Here is a 12,278-nt window from a genome sequence, read left to right on the forward strand (position 1 = left end):
AGTAACAGGAGATGGACTATGTCTGCAATTTTTTGCTTTGTGTTTATCATAAGATCAGAACAATAAAATACTGTAGGTGAATAAGTCAAGGCCCTACTAACTAGCCACAGGGCGTGTGACATACCAGGCGTATGTGAAGGGATGTTAGTTAAATTACAATTTGGTCATTAAATGGTATGTACAAAGCATTTCCTCACAGTACCTGTCCCAAAGTTAGCTATTATTATATTTCCATGTCTAATTAAAATAGCCAGTGAATCTTTTATTAGCAGTTTTATCTGGTGCTGTACTATATCCTTTTTTTTTTCTAAGTCATGCTTTTCATGGTATATACCCACTGGAGTTTTAGAAATGGTACTTTTTCCAAAATACAGGGTGGGGCAAAAGTAGGTTTACAGTTGTTCATATGGAAAATAATACAAGAATTAATAAATAAAATATAAGAATAAGTAGTTTTACATACTCACAACTGTAGACCTACTTTTGCCCCACCCTGTACATATGTAGTGTGTAGTTCTTCCATTCAAACTGCCTGGCATTTTTATTTTAATATATTTTATTGAATTTTTTTTTTTTTTTAACAGAGAGAAAGGGAGAGGGATAGAGAGTTAGAAACATCAATGAGAGAGAATGAGAGAGAGAAACATTGATCAGCTGCCCCCTGCACACCCCTCATTGGGGATGTGCCCGCAACCAAGGTACATGCCCCTGACTGGAATCGAACCCGGGACCCTTCAGTCCGCAGGCTGACACTCCATCCACTGAGCCAAACCGGCTAGGGCTGCCTGGCATTTTTAGTATTGTCCCTAGTTCAGACTCTTAACACTGATAAAGAATCTGTTGTAGAAGCATTAGATTTTACTAATTATAGATACTGTGATATGGAAATCCCCCTCTCCCACATCTTCCTTCCACCTCTCTCCCCCAAATTACAGCTATGTAAGAACTTAGTCATTTTACTTAGAGGACAACTTGTTGAACTTCCCTTAATGTAGTGAACACTACAGCAATTCTTATCAACACTACAATTTATCCCTTAACGTTGCCTTCCCAGCCTATCATTAGAGTAGCCATTGTAAAAACCAAGCACAGTGGGTATTTGTTCTTTGTGGCTGCCCCACAGATGAACTCCATATGTATATTAGGGGAATTCTCTATCATGATTTTTTTTTTTGTGGGAAACAGTGTCACTGTCCACATGCTCCCCCTCCACCCTACCCTTGCACACCTTATACCCAGGGAGAATAGGGGGAAATAAGCATACTTTTCAGGGTTGCTTAGCCCCATATTTGGGGGTAAAAATGAAAGAGACGTGGAGTCGAGTGGTGTAGCTGGTGTGGAGGGCAGTAGTAAGTGTGGAGGTAGTGGTCTTAACGTGCTGCTCCATGCTCCACACTGGAGTTTCTCTCATTGGCCATCATGTTCTCAATTTTGACTTTACGATCGAATCCCTTATATTGTTTGGTTGTTACAGTGATTAAAAAAATTGGGGGGGTTTGTTGTTTTATTAAAATTAGGAAAGAGAGTTTGTGATCTAATTGAGTGCTCTTATATCTCCCTAAACTGACTCCTACAGCTATCATCAGTTCCTTGTTTTTATAGATTTCCATGCTGGGAGACTTTGCTTTCTCATAATCATCCCCAGGGCACTACGGTATTTTATGGTGGGAACTCCAGTGGCGACAGCCCTTCACCATAGTTTCTTTTTAGTCAAAAGACCTTTGGTAACCTCCCTTTTCTTTGTGGTCATTTTATGCCTTGTAGCCACTTTTGCAATCTTTCATCTTTATGAGGTTAAGACTCTCATCTTTGAGCTTGACTATAATTTCCTTCATGGTAAATTCACTTTCATGATCTCTGTAGCACAACACCTTGGGCAAATGAGTTCTTTTAACTTTTAGATTGGGTTCTCAAAACTAACCTAAGAGTTAATAAGGGTTTTTCTTAGTATATGTTGACATTAATTGGCTTTATTAATTTAAGCCACTTAATGGCATTGGGCTATTTAAAACATAAGTCTACAGAGTATTTATTATTTAGTTATCAATTTCTGATTTTTCTCCTGATTTTCCTGATTATCAAAACCACATGTGCCCATTGTGGAAAAATTTGGTAAGTACAAAGAAGTATTTTTTAAAAAAGTATAGATCCCCACATTGATCTGCAGATTCAGTGCAGTTCCCTTCAGAATTCTTGCTGCTTTATTATTTTTTTTTTTGCAGAAATTGACAACATAATTCTAAAATTCACATTGAAATGCAAGGGACTCAGATTAGTCAAAATAGTGTAGTAAAAGACAAAGTTAGTGGGCTTATACTTGATTTCAAAACTTAACACAAAGCTACTGTAATCAAGATGGTGTGGTACTGGCAATAAGGATAGACATACAGATCAATGGAATAGAATTGAGAGTCCAGAAATAAACTATAACATTTATGGTCATTTAATTTTTGACAAAGTTTCTAAGAGAATTTAATGGGGTTGGGAGGAAGAACAGTGTTTTCAGCAAATTGTTTGGGAACAACTTGATGTCTGTGGGGAAGCGCCGGACTTGGGTGGAATGTCTGTGGGGAGGATTCTCCGAAAGGTCGGGGCCTTTGAGAGGACCTTGCTGAAGGCAGCAGCCCCTACCTTGACTTTTCCAAACAAGTCTGACCCCCTCCTCCCCTGTGGTGTTTTGCTAGGATTTCAATGTTTAGTCTTTAAAGACCCGACCTTGTAAAAGCATATACTTTCTCAAGGATGTTTACCTTGCTAATTATATCTAAAGATTAATTTTAATTCAAGCTGTTATGACAATAAAAGCTAAAGAAGACAGGCGAACAGGGCTACTTGGAGGCGATAGCCAAGTAGTGCCTTAGCCCTCTCTTTCACAGAAACGTATATTAGAATAATCATTCATTCATCGTTCAGTGTCTGCCGGTCAGCCCCAGCAATATCCACATGCAAAATAATGAATTTGGAACTCTCTCACACAGCATTAACTAAAATAGATAAGAGACCTAAATGTAAGAGCTGAAACTATTAGAAGAATACATAGGTATTCATGACCTAAGTTTAGTCAGTGGTTTCCTACATATGGCACAAGCAACCAAAGAAAAATTAGATAAATTAGATTTAATCAAAGAAGAAATGATAAATTATGCTTTATGATAATTAAAATCTTTTGTAGTTCCAAGGGCATTATCAAGACAATGAAAAGATAACCCACAGAATGACAGAAAATATTTGCAAAATCATACATTTGTTAAGGTTCTAGAGTCAAGAATGTATAAAGAACTATTACAACTTAATTATAAAAGAAAAACAACCCAATTTAAAAAAAATGGGCAAAGGAATTAAAGAGACATTTCTCTAAGAAAATAAACAATAAACACATGAAAAAATGTTCAAATCCCTAGTCATTAAGGAAATGCAAATAAAAGCCACAAGGATAAACAATTCACACCCACTAGGATGGCTATGATAAAAAAAAGGGTGGACAATAAAAGTCTTGGTGAGGATGTAGAGAAATTGGAATTTTACATTTTGCTGGTGGGAATGTAAAATGATGCAACTGTTCTGAAAAACAGTTTCACAAATGGTTAAGCATAAAGTTACCATATGACCCAGCAGTTCTCATAGATATATACCTAAAAGAAATGAAAATATGTCCATGTGAAAACTTATACACAAATTGTCATTGCAGCCAAAAGATGGAAACTTCGTTTTTTATAATAGCCAAAAACTAGACATTAGCCTTATGTTCATTAATTGGTGAATGGATTAAAAAAAAGTGATTTATCCATACAACGGAATAATATTCAGCAATAAAAATGAATGAAGCAATGCAAGCAATAACATGGATGAAGAATCTTGATGATCTGAGTGAAAGAAGCCAGACACAAAAGAAAACATCTTTGTTCCATTTATAGGCATACATCAGATATTGTGGGTTTGGTTCCAGACCACCACAATAAAGTGACTAGTGTATTAAAGCGAGTGACACAGATTTTTGGTTTTCCAGTGCATATGGAAGTTAGTTACAGTATACTGTAGTCTATTATGTGTGCAATAGCATTACTATATATATAAAAGCCTAAGTGACCGTCGCAACTGAAACAACCGAATGGACGACTGAACAGGCTGTGTGGGGCGGCCAGGCTGGCAGGGGGCTTACTGAGGGACGACCAAATGACTGAGCAGCAGGCTGTGTGGGGCGACCAGGCTGGCGGGGGTGGGGGAGCAGTGAGGGGCAACCGGGCCGGCAGGAGGGGGAATTAGGGGCAACCAGGCAAGTGGGGGGGGCAGTTGGGGGTGACTAGGCTGGCAAGGGGGGCAGTTAGGGGTGACCAGGCCATCAGGGGGGGCAGTTAGGGGTGATCAGGCAGGCAGGCAGGTGAGCAGTTAGGAGCCAGTGGTCCCGGATTGTGAGAGGAAGTCCGACTGCTGGCAGTAGGACATCCCCTGAGGGGTCCCAGGTTGGAAAGGGTGCAGGCTGGTCTGAGAGGACCCCCCGCTTCATCCCCCGTGCATGAATTTCATGCACCGGGCCTCTCGTATCTAATAAAACAGTGTACATACCTTAATTGTAAAATACTTTATTGCTAAGAAATGCTAATCATAATTTGAGCCTTCATCAAGTCATAATCTTTTACTGGTGGAAGGTCTTTCCTTGAGGTTGATAGCCTCTAACTGATCACAGCAGAGGTTGTTGAAGGTGGGGGTGGCTGTGGCAATTTCCTCAAATAACAATGGAGTTTGCCACATCAATTGATTCCTCTTCTCATATACGATTACTCTAGAGTGTGATGCTGTTTGATAGCATTTTCCCCACAATAGAATTTACTTCAAAATTGAGTCAGTGCTCTCAAACATGCTGCTGCTTTGTCAACTAAGTTCATGTGATAGTCTAAGTCAGCGGTTCTCAACCTGTGGGTCGCGACCCCTTTGGTGGTCGAATGACCCTTTCACAGGGGTTGCCTAAGACCATCCTGCATATCAGATATTTACATTATGATTCATAACATTAGCAACATTATAGGTAGGAAGCAACGAAAAAATAATTTTATGATTGGGTGACAACATGAGGAACTGTATTTAAAGGGCCAGAAGGTTGAGAACCATTGTAATCTAAGTCCTTTGTTGTCATGAGAAAGAAACACCAATCGGTTTCCTCCTGTACATGCCCTGCCTGGGAATTGGACCCGAATCCTTTTGGTATACGGGACGATACTCCAACTGAGCCACACTGGCCAAGGCTGTTTCTTTTGTATTCTCATTGAAGAAAATTTGCTTTTAGTCAATATTAGTATTGAGGTATGAATTTCCAAGTGAATAGCAAAGTGAATTATTTCTTCCCAAGAAAAATGCTCTCAAATATTTTATTTTAATATAATAAACACTTTTACTTAGGTATGAAAGCTCATTATAATTTTAATGTAGATGGACTAAGCTTGGATTCTAAATTCTATTAAGGTAGAAACTGTTTCTGCCATCCTTTATAAATTCAGAGTTTATCTGTATGCCTTGTCCGTAGTAAATGCTTAGAAAATACTTGTTTTATAAATGTGTATTTGTAATCACTTTTATGTATAATAATGTTTTGTAATATACTCCCCACAATTAACTGGAATGTTGTCAATAACATATAATTATTCTTAATGTTTTTGTCTCTCTTTAGGTTGGTATTTTGTGTGGCATCTTTTTCTATCGAAATTCAAGTTTCTGCGGGAACTGGTGGGAGACACAGGATCCCAGGAGGGAGATCATGAACCTTCAGGGTCTGAAACTGAAGAGGACACTTCCTCATCTCCACACAGGATCAGATCTGCTCGCCACAGGAGGGTGCCGGCTGAGGAAGGCCACTGACCCCCACCGTCATCCTGTGGGAGTGGCTGATGAAAGGCAGCGGTCCTCGGTCTTTGCAGTTGCTAAAATATTGAAGAGCATTTGTACTTGGACTTCGAGTCCAATTCAAAAAAAGATTTACATGTAAGCCATATGAACATAAAGGGAATTTAAACCAAATTGGACCATTACAAATTTTATGTTAAAGATAATCTTTTGCTTTACTAGCTTTTACTTATATACTTATTCCTTGGCTCTTGGGCTTATTGTTTTTGCACTATTGTGAATCTGTTAAACATTACAGGCTTGAACACTGTATTTTATTAGTTCTATAATGTACTCCCCCCGCCACATTTTAACTTTTCTGAACTTGGGCTACATCTTACTATTCCTGTCAACCAGGCAATAGTTGATGTAATTATCCTAGCCTGTGTGTGTGTGTGTGTGTGTGTGTGTGTGTGTGTGTGTGTGTGAGTTCACAGGTTGTCATAGTGTCATCACTGTGTCATTGCTATCAAATGTGTCAGATTTAATTGGCACTTAAAAATGTCTTCTAAAAGATTTCACTATGATTCAGCACTGAAATGACGTTGAGTATGCAGGCAAGCATGGAAGCAGAGCAGTGGGGCATACATTTGATAGTAGCGAAGAAAATATCCGTCGCTAGAGGAATGACCGCAATTCCATATTTTCTTGTAAAGCAACAGCAAAATGCTTTATAGGCCCTAAGAAGGGAAGACACCCACAAGTAAAGTTGTACGACATTCTGTCACTGAGACACATGCAGAAGGATTGCCTGTCACACGCTGAGTGCTGCAGTGAAAATGGGAGAAATTGCCAAAATCTTGAAATTAATGAAACACAACTCAAAGCAGCGAGAGGCTGGTTCGATCGATTCCTGTCAGGCAGGACCGTTGTCGTTAAGGTGTCAAACATGTTTGTCCAAAGCTTCCTGCTGTCATTAAGCAGAAGACAGTGGTAGAGCCTCCTTTCCAGAAATGCTTTTGAAGACGCCAAGGGGGCCATTGTGAGGAGAAGGCAGGTTTCAGTGACTGATGTAAGAAGTGATTCAGAAAAGTTGCACTCAGAGTATGAAGTTATAGTATAACTTAACCAGTTTATTTCATAACACTTACATATGCACAAGACTGTGATAAAAGTCTGTTTAATTCAAAAAGTTCTGTTTGAGTAAATATAAAATAAACAGTCTACGTGATACGAAAGCATTGTGTCATAATTTGATGGCCTGTGTTTTTTCCTTAGTGATAAATATGGTGCATCTGACAAGTGATGGTATCTTAGCTTAAATAAGAAACAGTTTGTACATTTATTTTTTTCTAGGATAGCAGTTAATTACTAACTTAATTCTAACTCTTATAATGTTAAAATAGTTATCCTCTATGAGACATTTTTTTGGCAACCTATTCAAGACTTGAGTAGCTTTGGAATCTGAAAACTGTCTTCTACTTTAGGGAGGTAGGATTAGTCACTCCCTTTGTATGGAAGGACTTCATGCTCAAGGCATGTGTTGTGGAGAAAACACTTCTTCACAAATAGCAATTGAGTGGCGAGATCCCAGAGACAGGATTGAGGGAAAGTGGAGAGTGGGTGGAAATGCCTGCTTTACTGTAAACTGACTTGCCAGGTCTGCTTGTTTGTCCTCATGGAACTTTGGACTGAGGGTTTACTGGGGAAGAGATATGGATTAAAGAACATTTCTGTTCACTGTTACCTGCTTTGTACAAGAGTGAATTGTAAAGCCAACTTATTTTACTAATTCAAGTTATTTTTATATGTTTAACCTTCATTTCTAAAGAACTAGTCACCACTATTTTATGATGGTGTGTAATTATGTTTGGTACCTCATACTTCATGCTGACAGTTTTGTTAATTAACAGTTTACTTGCTTTGACCCAAGTGATATTCCTGGTGCACACTTCTGTTGTCATTGTAGCCTTTTGTATATATGGAAAGGGAAAGATCCCTAGCAGCTGAGAGTGGGGCGTAATCTTTCTATTTTCATTTCCTTATTGGATGTCGTTTTCTATTTTTATGTAGGGATTAAAAACAATGACACAAGTTTCATGCATTAATTTTAGTGCTTCCTACTAGCTAAATATTGCATTAAAATGATAATCAGTTAGGGGGGAAAAAAAAGCCTAAAAATCTTTTTGGTACTGGGAGGATTCAATTAGATCTTTCATAGTCTAGTATTTTGAACTGTGGATTCTGCTTTATAGTGGACTAGAGGCTCAGTGCATGGATTTGTGCACTGGTGGGTTCCCTCGGCCTGGCCTGCAGGGATCAGTGGACTTCTGCGCCGCCTCAGCCCTGCCTCACCTGCCAGCTCGTCAGGCTCCAGCTTGCTGTCTGTATTGATCCTGCACAGCATGAAGTAGTGTGAGAAGCGGCAGGCGGCAGGGGAGGGGCCTGAGCCCGGGCTGGGCGCTGCGCAGCTCCGGCTCATCCTGGCCCTGCTGAGCCCACCACTGTGGCCACACTTGGGCATGCAGGGGGAGTGTCCACAGGAGAGGCTCACACCACCCCAGCTGCACTCACCAGCTGTGAGCCTGGCGGCTGGCGCCCGTTTATCAGCTGAGCGGTGCTCCATTGTGGGTGTGCACTGACCACCAGAGGGCAGCTCCTGCGTTGAGTGTCTGCCACCTGGTGGTCAGTGCGCATCATAGCTGCCAGCCAGTTGTCTGGTTGTCTGGTCGCTTAGGCTTTTATATATATAGATATCTTAGGTTTAAAGAATAATTGCTGACAACTTTTAAGTAGCTGGCCGAGCTTCTATACTGTATCAGTATTAAAAACTGATGGCTGACGTAATCCCCCAAAACCTACAAGTGTCATCCACAAATTAATTTAATCCATGTAAAGGTATATATCTTGCTTGGTATTAATATTTATGCTTCAAAAATGTTTTTTTAAAAATAATTGTAAGAAATGTCCTGCTTTATTTTTGGGGGAAATATAGTCAAAAGCATACTAACAGCTCACACCCTACCATGTTTTAACTCTCAAGACAGTAAAATCACTGATGCCAATATGAAAATCCTCCAAACTAATTCCTTTGTTTAAAGCCTTTTTCTCCTCTGTACTCCTCTGCCCCCAATATTCTCACTATAGTACATATTTCTAAGGCCACTGAAAGAGGAAAGAGAAATAGTTGTTAGCAGAATTATTTGTGTGATATAGTGTTTGTTTTTTTACCCGTTTTAGAGCTTTTGTAGCTGAATTTAGCGGAACTTCATAAGGGCATTTTCAGTTTCTCAGTAGAAGATAGACTGGCCTGTGGTTAATTTTAAAGTTCAGAAGTTCTGAGCATTAAAAATGTGGTCAAGTGTTAGTCGTGTCTAAATACTCATTAACAATGTTGTTGATCAGGTATACCATCTTTTGAGGAGTAATTCTAAAATTGAGGACTGGTCAGTTGTTTTTATTACCTTCCCAACTAACCATTCCCAAGTCTTTCTCTCTGCCTCTGAAACTCTTGTGAAAATTTCAGGTATCAAATATATTGGTAGCATTACTCTGACTTAAATGCCAAAAAACACTAAATATTTGTGTAGCACTATTAAGTGAGGTTTTTAATATTTATGTCCAGTTAAAAATAGAATTCATTCAGTGGATTTTATAGTGTTGTTTTCATGGTGGAAACATAAATATGTAATTTGGAGGATAGCCAATTCACAGGTGTGCCGACCCATTTCTTTAGATATTACTGGGTTTTAAAACAGCTTCAAACTGTTACTTTGTTGAAAGTTGAGAATATATTAAATAATGTTTTCACAAATACGGCATTTTAAAGCAAAACAGGTTAAGTGATTTGAAAGTAATGCATTTTTACTTTTAAAAGTAACATTTAAAAAATTATTTTAAGTCAGTGATACAGTATTTTTTGAAGTCAGTTTTTCTGAAGTTATGTTTTAATGTAACATCATGTAACCAATGTAACTTTAGATTTTCACTGTAAACGTTTATATTTGAAGTTCACTTAAAAAGCCAATGAAGCCTGGTTGGTGTGGCTTAGTGGTTGAGCATTGACCTATAAACCAGAAGGTCATGGTTCCATTCCTGGTCAAGGCACATGCCTGGGTTATGGGCTTGATCCTCAGTGTGGGGCGCACAGGAGACAGCCGATCAATGATTCTCATCGTTGATGTTTCTATCTCTCCCTCTCCCTTTCTCTCTGAAATCAATAAAAATATATTTTTAAAAAAGCCAATGAACAGTACTAAAATATTATAGACTCAAGCAGCTAATGGAATAGTATTTTGTTATGGGGTCTAGAATGAAAGCACCTTGTATTGTCTGCTTCTAAAGTATCTTACAGCTTTTAACTTACAGCATAAAGAGTAACATTTTTTTTCTTAATAAAAGTTATATTTTCCATGTGTTAATGTACATGTGCTTCCTGTTTTATGGCCAATGTTGAATATTACCCTCCAAGTCAGTTCTATGCATAACCACTCACCAAATACTGCTCCTGTGGTTTCTTAAAGGAGACATTCTGTGCTGTGCTATGACGCATTGTCATCTGGCTGCTTGACAAATAAGTTTATAAGGAATTAAAATTGTGTTAATAGTCCTTTGTATAATAATATGTAAAATTAGAGATGAGGAATGATCATTCACTGTTTTTGTTTTAAAACTGGTCAATACTATACCTAAAGCCTCTGTGGTTTGTTTATATGATGTTTTAATTGTTACTTTAAATCGCACAGAATAAATTAAAATGAACACAAAAGTTGTGTATGTTTCATTGATAAAGTATAACTATAAAGGGTACCTTGGACATAAAGAGATTTGAAAGCAGCCATTATTCCCAGTGCTCCATCTTTTACCTCATTTTTCAAATTCTAAAAAGCTCTAGGAATTAAGACAGCAGTAATAGTTTGAGTGTCATGAAAGTAATTGACTTAGAACCTGAAGGATATATAGCATTACAGCTAAATTACATTTACCATATTTAGCCTTTTTATTTCTTCTCATCATAGATCATGTCTTATATTTTTATTAGTATTAACCACCAGGAAGACTGAGTGAGAAAACTGACCAAAACCAAGAAAAAAGATTGAGGAATACCTTTGAAAACTACTTTGAGATAAGAAACCATTAGTTGTAGTGGCTGGAGGCCAACTTTTCCTTTTGCTCCAGTAGTGCTGAGCTGCCAGGAATGAAGGATGGGAAAAAACAGATTGTGCCAGGATCCATCTTTGTAAGATAGGGGCGTCTAAAGGGCAGGTCATTCGAGATTGTCAGAGAGTGGCTTTGGGATATGGGCTGGGTTGTAAGAGAAGTCAGATCATTAAGGCACTGATTAATTGGATGAATGTGAAGGGGTTGAGATTAAGGATAAAATGAGTGTAACATTTGTGTATATGGATAGAAGGAAGTTTGGGGCGCAGACTAGGATTTTAGAGGTGAAGCAGTTCTGAATAGTTGACACTACAGCCAGAGAAAATGGGAATCTGAGAGCCACTCACTCTAGGGCCATGGTGTGGACTGTCAGCATGGCCACTAATACATGATAGCTGAAGTTAGGATGGAGAAGATGACATGCCCTGGAGACCACGTCAGGGACTTGAAGACTTACCTCAAGTTCTTGGGATGACCAGGAGGAAAGAGCCAGAGTTTTGGCTCAGTGGATAGAATGTTGGCCTGTGGACCAAAGGGTCCCGTGTTCGATTGTGGTCAAGGGAACGTACCTCAGTTGCAGGCTCCTCTCTGGCCCAGGCCCTGGTCAAGGTGCATGTAGGAGGCAACCAATTGATGTGTTTCTCTCACATCAATATTTCTGTCTTTCCCTCTCTAAAAATCAATGGAAAAATATCATCAGTGAGGATTAAAAAAAAAAAAAAAGTTCCCTGAAAATGAAAGAGGAATGTTGGGAGCTGTGAGAATATTTTCAGCTTGCCCTCCAACCCCAGCTCTATAGGTCAGTGTATGATTGTTAGGTACAAATAAGTACTTCAATTATAAAAACGATGCTATTTATGGAGAACTTTGTTGGGGGGAGAAGAAAAAAAGAGAAGAACAGCAAAAGTTTCTCTAAAAATCTTAAAGGGAGAAGTAGGCGTTTTTCTGGTAGAGATGAGAAGGGGATTCCAGAGTGAAGAAAGAACATATGCAAAGTCAGTGTCATAGGAAGGTGACTTGTCTGGAGAACTGTAGATAGTTGATTATTCCTGGAATAGTGATGTTATGGGAGACAGTGGTTTGAGGCTGGAAAGATCTAAAGTACAATGGCAAAAGCTGTGAAGTGTTTGCTATATGTGATGGAGAGCATTGCAATATTTTAAATTGAGTGAGAGCATTGAATCACTTGTTTAACATGTATCGAGTGGCTACTCATGCAGGCATCTGGACTGGGTGCAGATGGCTTAGAAAGTTCACAATAACTGCAGCAAAGAGGATTGATTTGTAGGCTCTCACTGTAGTCC

At 38.8% G+C, this 12,278-nt stretch overlaps 1 protein-coding gene across 1 annotated transcript in view; it reads left to right on the plus strand.

The window, feature by feature from the left end:
- Nucleotides 1-7,048, plus strand: part of SMIM13 (small integral membrane protein 13) — a 30,848-nt gene extending 23,800 nt beyond the window's left edge. Inside the window, exon 2 of the mRNA XM_081085609.1 lies at nt 5,663-7,048. Coding sequence (XP_080941735.1) covers nt 5,663-5,850 — 188 coding nt within the window. The 3' untranslated portion in view covers nt 5,851-7,048. The remainder of the gene's footprint in view (nt 1-5,662) is intronic.
- Nucleotides 7,049-12,278: the final 5,230 nt, after the last annotated feature.

This window comes from Myotis nattereri, assembly GCF_964212035.1.
Source record: "Myotis nattereri genome assembly, chromosome: 3".
Taxonomy (NCBI): domain Eukaryota; kingdom Metazoa; phylum Chordata; class Mammalia; order Chiroptera; family Vespertilionidae; genus Myotis; species Myotis nattereri.